The sequence below is a fragment of the Myotis myotis genome, unplaced genomic scaffold, assembly GCF_014108235.1.
Source record: "Myotis myotis isolate mMyoMyo1 unplaced genomic scaffold, mMyoMyo1.p scaffold_m19_p_7, whole genome shotgun sequence".
Classification (NCBI taxonomy): domain Eukaryota; kingdom Metazoa; phylum Chordata; class Mammalia; order Chiroptera; family Vespertilionidae; genus Myotis; species Myotis myotis.
The window spans coordinates 40,946,891-40,963,619 of record NW_023416379.1 but is presented as its reverse complement, the minus strand read 5'-3'; the positions used below and the strand labels follow the sequence as shown (position 1 = coordinate 40,963,619).

The 16,729-nt window shown below is 44.3% G+C and overlaps 1 protein-coding gene across 2 annotated transcripts in view; it reads right to left on the bottom strand.

The window, feature by feature from the left end:
- Positions 1 to 1,220: 1,220 nt before the first annotated feature.
- Positions 1,221 to 16,729, bottom strand: part of LOC118660081 (prolyl endopeptidase) — a 110,801-nt gene continuing 95,292 nt past the window's right edge. Inside the window, exons 11-15 of one of the 2 annotated variants that reach the window (XM_036317134.1) lie at positions 15,824 to 15,960; positions 12,442 to 12,536; positions 8,835 to 8,966; positions 5,262 to 5,418; positions 1,221 to 1,985 (exon numbers count right to left, since the gene is read on the bottom strand). In XM_036317134.1, coding sequence (XP_036173027.1) covers positions 1,691 to 1,985; positions 5,262 to 5,418; positions 8,835 to 8,966; positions 12,442 to 12,536; positions 15,824 to 15,960 — 816 coding nt within the window. In that variant the 3' untranslated portion in view covers positions 1,221 to 1,690. The remainder of the gene's footprint in view (positions 1,986 to 5,261; positions 5,419 to 8,834; positions 8,967 to 12,441; positions 12,537 to 15,823; positions 15,961 to 16,729) is intronic. The other variant, XM_036317135.1, reaches the window with a different exon arrangement.

Sequence of the window (16,729 nt, the reverse complement as noted above, 5' to 3'; positions counted from 1 at the left end):
TACAATTTTTGTCCTGTCTAATGAAGCAAGACAAAGAAGCCGTTTTCTTTTCTAAATTAAATCAGCAATTCCAAAACTGATGGCCAAAGGAACAATGTTTCATGAGATGATAAAACAAATGACTTAAATTTTTTTTATAGATAATAGTTTGAGGAATGATACATCCTCCTAAGAACTCAGGGTGGTGGTAGAGGATCCAAACCCATTTGTTGTTTTTTTTTTAAAATCCTCACCTGACGATATTCTTTTTTTAATTTTTAATATATTTCTTTTTTAATCCTCACCTGAGGATATTTTTCCATTGATACTTTTAGAGAGAGTGAAAGACAGAAACTTCAATGTAAGAGAAACACATCGATTGGTTGCCTCCTGCATGCACCCTGACCAGGGCCTGGGCCTGGGTCTGGGAGGAGCCTGCAACTGAGGAACATGCCCTTGACCGGAATTGAATCCGGCCGGGATCCTTCGATCCGCTGGCCGATGCTCTACCCACTGAGCTAAACTGGCTATGGCTGAGGATATTCTTTCCATTGACTTTTAAAGAAAGTGGGAGGGAGAGACACACACATCAATGTGAGAGAAACATGTGCCTCCCACTTGGGCCCCCACTGGGGGCCCGGGATCAAACCTGCAACCCAGGTGTCACGCCCAAGACCCTTTGGTGCGAGGCCAACTGAGCACCACTGACCAGGGCAAACCCTTTTTTTTTTCTTTTTAAATATGACCTTTTCTATTTCCAGAAAGTGGTCTATGGGGGGAAAAACGGCTGGGGAAATGCTGAAATTTCTGACTATAAGATAAGTTTGGATAAATGTATCTGTTTGGATAGTTCTCTCATGTGGTCTCTTAGTTTTATGTCCTAGTACTGTACTCTGATTTCCAGTGATACTTTGTAACCAAATTGATAGACAAGCAGGTGCATAATCTTTACTTTCTGGCCCACTCACTTTTCAGAGGAGGCATCCAAACCTAAGAGGCCCAGATTCTGAGCCGACTGAGTAGTACATTTTAAGACGATGCGCCACCTCTAATAGCTTCATCACGCACAAACCATGGGCACAACTCAACTTGTTTCTAGTGCTAACATCCCATGACTTCATTGTTTAGAAATTAATCTGTGTGGAAAGGCGAACTGCTTATTTCCATAGAAAAGCGACAGGATCCGGAATGACTGCACATCTGGAGCTGCCCCTCAACACAAAGGAACCAGAAACCATGCCTCCCGTTCTTAAATAACATTTATTGTTGTTGCAAAGAAGTCATTCATGAGAACAGGTCTCACATTTATGTAGAGATATCCTGGTTATGATTATAGAAGCAGATTCCATGAGGTGCTATATACGAAGGATGCCCAACTATGACTCTTAATTCAGCAACCTAATATTCACAATGTGTGTTGACTGCCATTTCCTTATTTACCCAAACATGCCTGTGTTTTTGTTTTGTTTTTTAAACATGTGCCTGCACAGGGTGGAGGGGAGAAAACAAACACAGAAAACGCCAAGGGCTTGCTAAAAAGGAGGAGGCTAAAAAAGATAAAATGCTTCCCGCAGCAGTTCTGCTCAACGGCAGTCTGTGAGTGCAGGAACAGTGTTCACGTGGGAGGCAGCACGCCCAGTGGTTTCTGGGGTTAACGGTGGGGAAGCCCTTGAGGTTCTGTGTGGCTGTCAGGAGGGCGAGGGCAGCTCCGTTACGGAATCCAGTCGATGTTCAGGCACCGCGCTATAAATGCAAACATATCTGACACTTCTTCTATCACTTTGGCTGTGGGCTTCCCGGCCCCGTGGCCCGCCTTCGTGTCCACGTGGATAAGCAGGGGGTTGCTTTGCTTCCGGCTGCGCCCCACGATGTACTGGAGGGTGGCAATGAACTTCAGGGAGTGAAGTGGGACCACACGGTCATCGTGGTCGGCGGTGAGGAGAAGCATGGACGGGTACTGGATTCCGTCAGCCTCCGGTAGCTTCACGTTATGTAAGGGAGAATACCTGAAAGGCAAAGGCACTTTCATGACCTAAATAGCAAAAGCAGAGCTGTTTGTTCACTAGGACAATGAAGGAGGGCAGGGGGACCTAGTGGTTTACCAGCCTAACGTCATTAGCCACAGGCCCGCAGCTACTCTATGGCGACGACTGCAGACTGCTTGTACCGCCATTTCGGCCTTAACTGGCCAGGGCCACTGGAGATTGGGAAGAGCTGTTGTTTATTTGGCTCCTACGTTGGAGGACTGAATAAGAAACGAAACTCACGGGGCTGTTGAAATAATCACACCTATGTGCACACTGATCGTCAGGAACTGAGTATTTTCAGATTCTTATTTTTTTCATTAGTATTGAGTGGACTGACTGTGTTTTTATTTAAAACCCTCCCGAGGATATGTTTTTCTTGATTTTTAGAGAAATACTGACCAGTTGCCTCCTGTACGTGCCCCGAGCGGGAATTACTGACCCTGCAACCTCTGGTGTACTGGACGATGCTCAACCACTGAGCCGCCCAGCCAGGGACCAACTGTTTTTTTAAAGCACTGACTGTGGATGTAATAGGTGCAAGCCTTTCTTTTATTGAAGAACTTGAAATCCGCTTTCTGCCCTTTAATGTCTGTAAAACCTTTATTCCAGGCTCAGCGCGGCAGTCTTGGGAGGATCACAAGGCCTACTTTCCTGCCCGTGCACCTGGGCCGGGCTGCTGGCTCCAGCAGAGAAGCCGCCTGTGGCCAATGGCGAGAACGTCCGTGAAAGAGCAGAGAAGGCACCTTCTGAAGTATAAGGTAAGCTGCCAGTCACGTTAACAAAAAGAGTTTTAGAAGGAAAGCACAGTTGAGTTACACAGTGATTCATACTAGTTAAGTGAAGGAAATCTCTGGATATTTTTTTTTTATATTTTATTCAATATGGGTGTCATGTTTTTCTTTTTTAAAAAACAAATATTAAAAAAAACAAACAAACAAAAAAAACAAAAAAAAACAACACAAATATTTTATTGACCTTTTACAGAGAGTTAGAAACATCGATGAGAGAGAAACATCGATCAGCTGCCTCCTGCACACCCTCCACTGGGGATGTGCCCGCAACCAAGGTACATGCTCTTGACCAGAATCGAACCTGGGACCTTTCAGTCTGCAGGCCGATGCTCCATCCACTGAGCCAAACCGGCCAGGGCGGTGTCATGTTTTTTAAAGGGTCAGCATTAATGAACATAATCAAATATTTTAGTCGAGTTTCATTGCTCCCAGTAGATGTGATGGGGACAATGGACTGTTTTCTGATCTCATTTCAGAGTGTTTCTGGATTAGCCCCAGCCCTCCAGATAATAGTTCTATGGGGAAACTCTGCCTATTAACATTACAAACCTCCCCCACTCCTTCACATGCCACATTTATATGTTAAAGATTCTAAGACGTTCTAATCTGTTAGGCTTCATTTATCCAGCTCTCTTTGGGGGGGGGGGGGGCATGGTGCTTCCTGGGACACACTCCAGGCCAGGGGTGCAGGGCTTGAGCAGGTCCTTATAGGGCCCCTTCTGGCTCTAGTGTGTGGGGCTGAGCTCTCTGCTTAATGGGAGCAGCCGATAAAGAGGTAAATGCAGGCCGATGAGTGCTAGGCTGGAAAATTCAAATCCAGAGAGAATATATAGGTGTGGGCAAAAGTAGGTTTACAGCCATAATACAAAAATCAATAAATAATAATACAAGAGTAAACTGTTTTGCACTACAACCATTAACCTACTTTTGCCTACCCCGTTTATCACAGACATCTTAAGAGCAACAATATTTAGAACTTTTTCTCTTTTTTTGCTTTCAAATCCATTTTAGAAATATTAGGTTCCATCAAATATTTTGTTGTCTTCGTTGTCCAATTAACTCAGTATTTTCAGTTTAGTTTAAAATGGGACTTATCCCCCCAAAATGCTTATTTATTCTAAGTTAATTTGAACGATGGCTTCTTCAAATATTCAACTTTTACCAGTATGTGCCAATGAGGCTATTTGTACACTTAATAACAGCTTTACAAAGTAAAGTCCCCCCAACTCTCTTGCCAAAGAACTAAATTTAGTAATTCAAGTCATTTTAGCTGAATTTCTAACTGGAGAGACCTCGCCATAAAAAGCCTATAAAATGAAAGAAAAAACTTGATAACTTTATAATTGAACAAGAAGACTGGGACACAGGCTTCTTGTTATTCCAAGGGCAATTCCTAAATACTGTTGATAATCTCTGAACCCCTACATGTGGGAAGTAAAGAGAGTGAAGAGGCAAAAAAGAATGTAGTTCTCAGTCCTGAGAATCTATCTGCCATTGTCTCGCTATCGCCAAAGTGGTGGAGGGACATGAAAGGGAAGCTGCACAGTATTTCCATACACAGCCTGTAGTTTCAAACACTCGTGGTTATACTGAGAGCACAAGGTAAGTTTAACTATTTGCACATAGCCCTATTTTCTTATTTTTTAATTTAAAAAAGGAAATCCCATATACATTGATGTAAGGTATAATGACACCTTTTAAAAAAGTGGTTTTTGAGGGATGTGCCACAAATTTAGTAGCTTTTTAAAACAACCCTGATTTTTTATCTCACAATTCTGTACGTCAGAAGTCCGGATTGGCTCAACTTGGTTCTCTGCTCTATAGCTCTCCAGACTAAAATCAAGGCGTCAGCTGGCTGGGCTGAAATTCTGGAAAAAATTCTATTTCCAGACTCATGTAGGTTGCTGGCAGAACCCAGTTCCATGAGGTTATAGGACCGAGGTTCTAGAGGCCCCTCCTCTCATCTTCAAAGCCAGCCCTGGAGGGTCAAGTCCTCCTCATGCTCTGATCTCTGTGGCCTCCCTTTCCCCTGCATCCCTGACTCCAGCGGAGAGTGCTCTGCCTTTAAGGGTATGTCCCTGTAGACTGGGCCCACTAGGACAATCCAGAATAATCTTAGTTTAATGTCAGATGATTAGTAGGCTTAATTTAACCTGCAAAGTCCCTTCACAGCAGTGCCTCGATTAGTGTGTAAGAGAAGGAGATGGATATCTTGGGGGGGGGGGGGGGAGCACATTTAGATTCTGCCTTTCACGCCTCTGTAGTTTGTTTTTGCTAAAGACAAGATCAAAATAAGGAAGACAGGTATTCCCATCACTTCCCTTACTTTTGCAGTAAATTATATGCAAATATGAGACACGGAGGAGAGTAAGGAGTTAAAGACCATACTAGTAAGTATGAACAGTCAGTCAAAAGGATATCAAATCGCTAGCAACATATACATCAATATGAATTAAAACCTTACTTGATAAGCCATTCAAAGTGGTGTTTGCTGTCTGAGCACCCATAATCAGTGGTCCAGGCATGGCCGATGGTGTATTTATGGAATTTCAGCATGTCCATTACTCCAACTTGGGCGATAACACAACCAAAGAGGTCAGGCCGCTGATTTGCACAAGCAGCTAAAAACCGAGACAGAAAGAAAAGGGAGGCAGTCTATTATTAAACAGCTAAATAAACCAGAGCAAAAGAACACGTAGGGGCTTTCAGAACCTTGGCTGCCTTTTTTCTTAGAGCACAGAAAGAAACCATCATAAATCACCTGCCTAATGGCCCACAAGCTTTCCCCTTCCTTCCAGTATATCCGAGGTGGGATAGTCTCATCAGCAACAGAGATTTACTCACCAAAGTAAATTTCAAGGGGGGGCGGTGGTTATTTGAAAAACCTGTGTCCTCTCCTCCCTACTTGCTTTCACAGGTGAGGGAGGTTAAGAAACCTGTTGGGGAGGGGTCTCAAAACAAGCCTGTGATATTGCAATCCTATCTATACTAATAAAAGAGTAATATGCTAATTAGACCAGACATCTTCTGGACAAAGCCATGGTGGCAGGAGCCAAGGCAGAGGTGGTTAAGGATGATCAGGCCAGCTGGGGCGGGCAGTTAGGGGGCAATCAGGCAGGCAGGCAGGGGAGCGGTTAGGAGCAAGCGGTCCCGGATTACGAGAGAGATGTCCGACTGATGGTTTAGGAGGGATCAGGCCTACACCGGCAGTCGAGTTTCAGGATTGGGATCAGCTGCTAGAGGAATCAATCATGTGCTTGGAAGGTCGGAACTGTCATCTCTCCCTCAAAACTTCTGGCTTCTGAGGAGGGAGAGGGGCTAGAGCTTGACTCAATCACTGATGGCTAATCACTAATCACTTGTGCCTATACTAGAACCTCCATAAAACCCCTGAAACAACAGAGTTCAGACAGCTTCCAGGTCAGGGAACATACTCAGGAGCTGGAAGGGTGGCGTGCTCAGAGAGGGCATGGAAGTGCCACACCCACGCCTCCTTATACCTTTCTCCAATCGGCTCTTCCATCTGACTGTTCCTGGGTTCCGTCCTGTAGAACAAACTGGTAAAGGTAAGAAAAGAGTCTGAACCTGAGGAGGGGGTCCTGGGAGGCCCAGGACTGGTGACTGACATCTTGGGAGCAGACTTGTGGGTGTGAGCCCTTACTCTGTGGGGTCGGTGCTAACTCTAAGAAGTGTCAGAACGGAAGTGAATTGGAGGATACCTGGTTGGTGCGGAAAAGTGTTGTGAGTAGAAACAGTTTGTACAGCCCAAGGCTGACTAGGCCTAAAACCCAGCTCAGGGCTCTGTCCTGTTTTAAAAATATTCTTCTTTGTATTTATTGAACATCTGCCATGTGCCTGGCACTAGGCCTGGGGATAGGTGGGAAAGATAAAAAACCGAGGAAGCAACGACAGTGTTCAAAAAATCCAGGTGGGGTGCAGAGGTACCTAACCAGGTGTAAGGCGGTTAGGAAGGAAGTCACATCACAGCTGGCAAAAACATCGTGCCCACCCCAATTCTGATTTCAGGGCTTATTCCTCATACTGAATCCCGAGTCCTACCCTTCGAGATCCCTGTCCTCCCCTCCCCCTCAGAGGCGAGGGGGACAGGAAACTGTCCTCTAAATAGCACTTAGCATCCAGATGGGGGACTCCATCTCTGCAGGTTCCCTAAGGGACCAGGTGTGTCAACAGACACAAACTAATGCCTAAATATAAAGGGGTTACTGGGCGAACCAATAAATTACAAAGCAATTCTCCCACGACTGGAAGCAGATGACATTTTCAATAGCTTCTCCTATTAAATCTTAAATTTGCCCTTAATTCTTCTCTCTCTTACACCTGACCTGTAATCCACATACAAATTCAGTTGTCTCCAATTCAAAATATTCCCAGAACCTGACCACTTCCCAGGCCTTCCATCACACCCTCGCTGGTTTGGCTTAGTGGACAGAGCGCTGGCCTGTGGACTGAAGGCCTTCCATCACTACACCCCAGGGCCAGGCCACACTGTTCCTTCCTGGACAGAAGTCTCCCACCTGGCCTGCTTTTTTGCCCTTGAGTCTCCTTCCATCTGCACTAACACTGTATAGGATCAATGCATGATCCTATGGAAAAAAATAAGTCAAATTATGAGACTTCTCTCAAAACTCCCACAAAGGCTTATTTCACAGTAAACCAGGTCCTCTAGCCTGGCTCTGAGGTCCTGCCACGGCTTACTTCCCCCTTGCTCACCATGCCCAGACACAGACGTGGGTCTCCTCCCGCCTGCTAGACTCCTCCCAGCCCGCGCTGGGCTCAGGGCCTCAGGTGTACTGCCTGCTCCTAGGACGAGAATGAAAGCTCCAGGAAGGCAGAGGTGCTGTCTGTGTTGTTCCTAAGATTGTTATCAATACACGTTCTAAACTTAAAATGGAACATCATTTTGGACATAAGAGATTTTACCTCCAAAGGAAATTTTTTTTTTCTTCCCCAACACTATATTCTATTGAGGTAAAGAGTCAGGACAGGAACTCAGATTGTGACATGACTCAGTATATTCACAAAACAAGGAAATTGAGTGTATGAGCTGCTACTTGCCGCCTTCCTCCACAGCCATGGATGGAAAACCCCGAAAATTGCCATGTGTGTTTTAAGTTGAGCTTATATATGCTATTCTACATTTGTATAATGGCCCTTCATGTGCTAATGACATTGGATGTAAGACCCAGCCAGCAAACTTTAGGTCCACTACAGATTTTCATTACAACTTTCAGTGCTACTGAGAAAAATGCAAACTCAAATTTCATTAACTACCAAAAATTAGGTACTTAGAAGCACTGCCACAAAATGATTTAAAAGAGCAGAATCTAAAACCGCAGTGCTAGCCCCAGCCTCACCACTTCCAACTGTGACACGCTGGGCAAGCTACTCAACCTCTCGGTGCCCCGGTGTGTCCTACGTAAGATGGGGCATTGCCAGTCCCCGTCTCCCAGGCTGCATGTACATCAAGGTCTCAGACTGGGCCTGGCACACGAGGTACTCACTACTTTGGGAAACACTTCTGTGACTACTTCATTACGTTTATGCTGTAGATCCATCTTCATACGCACCTCATTTCCCTCGCAACTTTTCTCTCTCTATTCACAGCATTTAGCATCACCGGGTATAGTTATTCAACAAATGTTTAGTGATAATTACATCGTACAAGTCCTGACTAACAATCAGAGGGGTTATCAGACTCAGGACTGTTGTGCCTGGACTCTAGAAACCTGTGGCTCCAGTGTGTGGGGGAAGGGGTCCAACCGGTTGGAGAGAGAATTGCAGTCCAGCCCAGAAGAGCTCAGAGCAGGGAGGCCAGACAGGTTTTGTAGGCTGTCATAGTCAAGTTTAGGGAAAGTAGCATCAGCTGGGTCTTTAGGCCCAAATACAAATGGGTTTTGTTTTCTTTGTACCACTGCTGCCATCCATGAGCCAAAGTAAATCAAGAACTGTCAACAGTGCACACGAAAATCCCAAGAGTGGTAACTAGTAAGTACAATGAATAAAATTCAGTCCTTACCCACTAGGAGGCCTCCATTTGAACCTCCATTAATTGTCAGCCTCTTGGGAGACGTGTACCCTTCCTTTATAAGATACTCAGCAGCACACTGAAAGTCATCGAAGCAGTTTTGTTTGTTGGCCAAGATACCACCTACAATGAGCCAAAGTGCAAGATAGTTAATCCACAGCACAAACCATTAGAAAACACGGCAGGTTAACCTAAGGGAATTCGAATGATGACAGGGCATAGTTTCAACTACTACTCAATTTAAACATAATGGGCTAGCACTACATTTAGAAAAATGCCTCATCAAAAATCCATCATCAATTCCACAATTGCTAATCCACCTGGTGGATTTATGTTTTCTCTAAGAACTCCTAGAATTTAAAAGGCATGTGCCCCAGAGGGAAGAGATGATCTGTTACATGAGTGAACCATGAGAACAAAAGAACCTGGACTCTGGAAAAGCGGAACTTAAAATGAACAAGATCAGAGCAGGGTTCAGTCTTCTGAGCTCCACCCAGCACACCTGATGGGTCTGTGAGGGCTCCCCTCCCAGGGAAGACGAAAGTGCTTTGCACGAGTTTGAAGTGGGGAAGTGAGGACCAGGTTCTCCAATTTTGTTGTAAATAAGAAATCGGTAGGGAGGTTTCTCAAGTCTTGAATGAAGAGGGCCCCAAACATCTTCCCAGGAAGCTGGGCTTTCTCATCTAGAAGTCATTCCAATGTGTAACACCACACAAAGCAATTCCTTAAAGAGAGAACATCTGTATGGTCTTGGAATATCTAAGAGTAAAAGCCAAACGGCCAACGCATGCCCCCAGAGGGACAGATGTCTAAAATAACTACCTCTGAAGTAAGAAAGGCAGACATCTAATTAGATATCTGAGATTAACCATGTCTGCAGAAATTCAATTAAAGATGAAGCAGTGTTACTGAAGAAACTTTTTCATATCAAACCAAACGTTAAGATTTTAATAAGAAATTATCAGTGAATTAGAACAGCTAGGATGACTCAGTTTCCAGGAATAATATCACTTTGGGTATAGAACTATATATTTTTTGCCGAAACCGGTTTGGCTCAGTAGATAGAGTGTCGGCCTGCGGACTGAAAGGTCCCAGGTTCGATTCCGGTCAAGGGCATGTACCTGGGTTGCAGGCACATCCCCAGTAGGGGGTGTGCGGGAGGCAGCTGATTGATGTTTCTCTCTAATTGATGTTTCTAGCTCTCTATCTCTCTTCCTTCCTCTCTGTGAAAAATCAATAAAGTATTTAAAAAAAAAAAAAAAGAACTATATATTTTTTAAAGAGCATTACATTAACAGAAGGGAATTTAGCTGTATCAGTATGTTCAGGTCTAACTGGAAAAAGGTTCATTTCTGGTCCTTCCACTGCCTAAATTTGGAGAAAGCTTATGAATCAGTCTAAACATGGTCTACTCTTAGCCTGTCAAGCTCCCTAAGGCTTTTGGGTAATAAATTCGTTCTAATTAATAGAGAGATGAGAAAGAAAGTGCTGACCAGGACCAAGGGCCCTCGGCCCTATCAGAGCACGGTGGGTACCTGATGGCTAGAGGGGCCTTATAGAGTATGGGTTCTCTGCAGACACCACAGGAGTTTGTGCAGGTGTGTGTATTTTGGGGTATACCGCAAACATTTAAGCTAGGAAATCAGGCAAGATTAGGGGTCCAGAGGTAGCATGTGGATTTGGAATGTAAACTAAACCTATGATGTAGGGAGATTCTATTCTTAAATATTCTCCTTTTATCAGTCACCTCTTAATTATCACAATTTCACAGTATGATTTTAGTATAAATTCTAATACCAGGTCAAAGTTAGAATTATATAATGAATTCTATGCTGTTTCAAATACAATGACAACTGATAAGTCTTTGGGGATGTCATGGCAGAAGCTGACCTGGGAGGACAGGCAGGCCTGGAGCCCATGTATCAACGAGGAACTCTTGTCAAGAGACTCAAATAGTTTGTTGTCAGCCCTTGGGATGCATGCGGATGCCCGGGGGTCAGGCCTGGGCCTTTCCTATATCTTGACACCTAACAGGCTCTTATGAAACATCTGTTTACAGGTCTACCATCATCTCTGCTGATTTGACTTTATGCAGAAAACCAGGGCCACTGGCCTCAGGTTGGAGAAGATAGAGAAGAACAGGTGGATGAAGGGTGGTCTCTGAGGTTCCTACTGTGGGAGAAGTGCCCTCTCACCTGGTGCTGCTGGCCACGCATGAGTGGCTCCCTTTGCCCCAGCAGGCCTTCTAGAAACACTGGCTGATGAGGAGGGAGCGGAGGAGCTGGTGGAGTGAGGTGCCACACCCTCCTCCATGGGACACAGGAATAAGGCAAGTGAGAAACATCGTCTTTAGGCTATTGGTTCGTTTACGAATTCCAGGTACACAAAAGCCGGGGAGAGGGGGTGTGCTCCATGTATAAAGAAAGGAAGAGGTAGGGCTTTAAAAGTAAAAATTATTATTCTTTGAGCAAGTTGTGACAATCCTGGAATGAAGCTGAGTATTGAAGCAGTATCTTCAATCAACTAGAACACATGCTCAGGAGGCCAGAGAATGGAGACGGAATCATTTAAACCAGAGAAGAACAATGACTTAGCTCTGTGTCTCATGCCTGCAGGTGCTGAAGTCACAGCAGCAACGCTGGGAGGGTGTGATTTCTCAGTAACTTTGGGGAAATGAGAATGCCAGCAAAAGGATGCCCACACTGAGAACAGGAAAGCTCTAGTTTAGGTTGTTCTTTTCTTTTAAGAAAAAATGACTCGCTTTGAGGTCTGAGAGAGCCAAATAATGAACAGTAAAAGTCAGGTGAACAGGAGACAGAAAAAATGCCAAAAGTGCCCCCCCCCCCCCCCCCCAGCTTACTCTGATAGCAAGAGATAAAAATCTACTGGCTGCACCGCCAACAAAGCAAATAGTTCTGATTATGGTCTAGAGCATCGGTCGCCAACTGGTGTCCACAGACCACTGGTGGACTGTGAGGTCCGAAAGGTTGGTGACCGCTGGTCTAGAGTGTTTCTGAAAAATAGGTAAACAGGATACAAAAGAAAAGAAAATGTGTGAAGGCGAAGTTGTGGGGGAGGTAGAGGAAGGTAAAGGGGATATGTGGTGATGGAAGGAGACTTGACTTGGGGTGGTGAACACAATACAACATACAGATAATGTATTGTAGAACTGTACCCCTGAAACCTATATAATTTTATTAACCGATTAAAAAGGTAAAAAACAAAAACAACACAAAGTTATTTTTAAAGGGGGAGTGGTACCTGCAATGTGTTTGAAAATATCCTTACTTTTCATTTGTTTAGTGAAATGCTCCTACTGCTCATTCAAACATAGCTCTGACTATGCCAGTGATGGCGAACCTATGAACTCCTTTTTTTTGGTTGATTTTTCTTTGTTAAGTGGCATTTAAATCTATAAAATAAATATCAAAAATATAAGTCTTTGTTTTACCATGGTTGCAAATATCAAAAAATTTCTATATGTGACACGGCACCAGAGTTAAGTTAGGGTTTTTCAAAATGCTGACATGCCGAGCTCAAAAGGTTCGCCATCGCTGGACTATGCCATATTTGCATTTCTGTGGAGAAAAGGCCTCACCTTTATGCCACGTCTCTCCGTATTCACCGCCTCCTCGGATGTTGGCCACTGCGAGGATGCCACCCATGTGTCTCACAAAGATAAGCCTGGACACACTGAGAAACAATAAAAATAGTGAACCTTCCATTAACCGCCAAGTAAGGACCACATTATTTCCCTCCATTTCTAAAAAAAGAAAATGTATCCCCAAAACACTATGTGTGATGTCCTCTAAATCGGAGCCCAACATTTTTATATTACCTGATTGAAGCAAAACGTGTAACTTCTGGTTAATGTTTACCTGCAAAGCTCATACATGCTCATGAGCATTCAGAAGACCTCATTGGACTATATTGGCAAATATTTCACCATACAAGGTGGGAATACAAAATTCATAATGCAGACAGGGAAAAACAGAGGCCCTCATTTCATAACGAACATCTTTTAACATCTATCTTGGCAAACAAGATACTGCCAGCCAGGTGACACAGGCCTGGTGTGAACGGTGCTGGGCTCGCAGGAACACCAGTGACGGCCCCTCTCTGCTACCTTTATTTTTTTTCCAGTCTCTCTCTCCACATTGTTCAAATTGGAAAAAAGGGAGCTCTTTCTGAAGCACAGATTTTAAATAGTTTTACAGAAGCTCAGCTGTTAAACTAGACAACATACATTAGGAGAGGTGGTGGAGGTAAAGGACACACAGACTAGAACATAAGAATGGAGAGCTCATGGCAGGAGAATGTTTTCTAGAAATAAACAGAAGAAACTACAGCACCAAGTTTCTAGGGAAAAGAATTTAAGTCCTTTGGAAAATTTGGATTTCATGTTTTTCTCCTCCTCTTTCCACTCTGGTCCTAAAAATGCTGAGTGACATTTCTTTTTCTAGCTGCAGTTAGTTTAAATTAAATTTTAACTATTTGGGAACTATTTTGAGAAGTTTATCCTTTTTCCTTACAGTAACTGGGGAAACCATGGGCTTCTGCAACCTGCAGCTCATTTCCTGGATCTCGGGGATGAAGAGGAAAGGATAGTCGGGGTAGGTGATGAGAGCATGCCATCATGCTAGACTGTCCAAGTGGATCTTCAATTGCTTGGTCTTTTTCTTCGATATTGTTCATGCACCTCTGATGGTCTCCACTGAAACCATCAGCACATCCACCGGGTTCTGGGCTGAAAGTGGCTAGGGGCTCTTCTTTATTCATCTCCTGATTCTCAACACAGCAGGCTTCATAAATACTTGTTGCACAAATGACCAAAGACAAATGATGTTAACTTCAGATCTGCTCAGGGACCAGTGTTGTCTGGCTCCTTGCCACCCTGTGGAGGCCAAGGATATGGGGCTCAAGGTACGAGCCTCTGCCTTGTCCATTAGATGAAGCACATGTTCACTGGCCTACACTCAGGTCTCACTGCAACTGCAAACTGAAGCTTGCATTTCATCACTCTGGGTGGGAAGAGGGGCAAACAATGACATACTGTATAGTCTGTTGTAAGGATTAGGTGAACAGCTATTGCTCTGCATCCTTAGACTAATAGACACAGGGAATAAATATGGCTTCTGGTTTTACCACAGACATGGATACTAATGAAACAGCAAATCTCACTGCCTGGGAAACTCTGCTAAGAGACAGGAAGCCCGTCTGTGGGCTCAGGCCTTGCCTAGCATGGTGCTTGGTATAGAGAAAGCAACCTAGAATGTAGAATGGTGATGTCATTGTGCAATGAATGAAGAGCAACTCATACAATAATGCCTCACTAATCTGCTGAAAATACTATTCTACACAATGATTTCACACCTTTTCAGCTACTCACTAACAAAACCAAATTCTTTAGCCAGATGTTCAAGACAGTTCACAATTCAGCTATAAACCACTTCATTAAACCCTACATAATTAGCAGAATGCACTACTGATACCAAGTACTTGAAATAAAGTAACATTTAAATTTGGAATCTACTCTGAATTCATGTCCTAATAGTCACCCTCATTTCTTTCCAAATAAGAAAGATGAATCTGAGAATCATATTTCATGGTGGGCACTATTTGGAAGTTGGCTTAAAACTGATCTTGCTGGTAGGAGTTGCCTTGCTTTTATTAAAAACTAGAGGCCCGGTGCACGAATTCGTGCACGGGTGGGGTCCCTTGTTGTGGCCTGTGGGGATTGGGCCAAAACCAGCAGTCCAACGCCGCCAGCTGCTCCGCTCATCCTGGCCCCGCTGTGCCTGCTGTGGGCTCGTGCCCAATCAGTCCTGATAGGGAAAGGCTTGTGCTGCTACAGCGGCGCTCGCCAGCCATGAGCCCTGTGTCTGGTGCCCGTCCCAAGGGGGTTAAGGGTGGGGGGCTGGGATGTGATCAGCCCTCCAGGTGAATGGTGGGATGCCCTTGCTGGCCCAGGATCCATCCCGCTGACTTGTCAGGAGCCACATGGCAGCTGCTTTTATATTGTTTCTTCCTTGCGGACCATCTAGGGAGGGGAAGCGGTCGCAGTGCCTAATGCGACTGACTTCCAAGAGGCGGGGGGCGCTGTTGGGTTCGTGCCAGCAGCGCCGATCCATTGGTGCCTGGCCCGTCCTCCGGAGATTGGACCTACAGGACTAATGAGGGAGTGAGTGGCTGCTGCCGGGCTGGGTTGGTCAGCTGAGCGGCACTCCCGCTGTGGGAGCACACTGACCACCAAGGGGCAGCTCCTGTGTTGAGTGTCTGCCCTCTGTGGTCAGTGCGTGTCACAGCGACCGGTTGACCGGGTCACTCAGTTGTTCTGGTCGTTCGGTAGCTTAGGCTTTTATATATAGAGATGCTCAGCAAATTCCATTTTATACTGTGAATGGGATAGTAAAATCAGGTTTGCAAAGAACTGGCAGGAGACATTTATATAAACAATAGCAAATGCTTAAATTTAGATTTTTTTTTTCTCCCTGAATGTAATTACTGGGACATAATCACAGAAACTGTGTAGGACAGTTTAAAATGGATCAAATAATAGAGTACACAGAAAATATATTTATGGCTGAATGTTAAGATAGTCTATTTTAAGACTTGGCTGCTGAAAAAATATCATCAGAAGCTGCAAAATCCTTCCTTATGAAGAGAATACTGAGGGCAAATGCCAAACACGGAAGGTAGGCGCTTCCTTTGTTCAAAACTCCATGGATACTAACCTTCCGTACTCCGGCAGCTAAAGTTTCAGCATTTAGTTCCCAAATAACCTGTTCCACTAAAGACATCAGCTTGTGATGATCCTGGAATTCCTGACCAAAAATGCATGTAGTTAACGTACTCCTATCCCTCCATGAAAATGACAACCCAAGAAATGTATGGTTAACTATATGAGAAAAAAGCATGATTTAACAGACGAGGTTCTGGTTTCCTTCCACTGGATGGAGGGGATCATGGTCCATGCTTACCTGTAGTTGGGTGTGATCGAGATGTTGAAGCCGCCGTAGCCATATAAGAAGGCAGGATGAGAGCCGTCCAATTTTATGCCTTTTTTATGCACGATGAACATTGGAATCTTGGTACCATCCTTGCTAGGGTAGAAAATCTAGAACACAAGAGAGCAGAATGGTGAGAGTTAGCACCACCTCGTCAACACCTGCATGCTTTTCCATGGGAAACACAAGCACTAGTTCTCTCTTCCAGATGTGGAGCAGCACAGTGGAAATCAGCAGGGTCTCTGACGGTGGAGCAGCTGTCGGCTTGTGTGGCAGTAGATAGTGTGGAGCAGTGGAAAGCACAGATGTCTGAAAATAGGGAGACTTGAATTTGAATTCTTACTTCACAGCTGTCTAGCTAGGGGACCTTGGACATACTGTTCATCCTCCCTCAGCCTCAGTTCTTCATCCCTAAAATGTGGCCTTCACAAGGTGCACAGAAAACACACATTTGTTTTCCGTTCCCAGCATTGCAAGAAGTCAGATTTGGCCACCCTGCCAAACAATTCAATTTAGGGAGATTTATTTTCTGGAAAACGAAGTTCACATTCAACCGCCTTTCTAAATATTAAGGTAACTCAACTTGCCTTCATTTTTCTATGTACAACAGTTAAATTAATGTTAGCAACAACAAAACATATTAGCTTAGAAAGTAGATGGAGAAACACAGAACTCCTATTACTTCAGGTCAAACAAAGACATTTTTCTCCAGTATTTTTAATTAAGGCTCATAAAACCTTCCTGAATCTAAGCAACCTCAGGCAAGTTCAGTTAAGATTTCTATATTCTTCACTTTTTTGATAAGAGGAGTAAAAGGATAAGAAAGAGAATATTAAATGCTATGTAAACGATAAGCCACAGAATAGCGATAAGCCATCA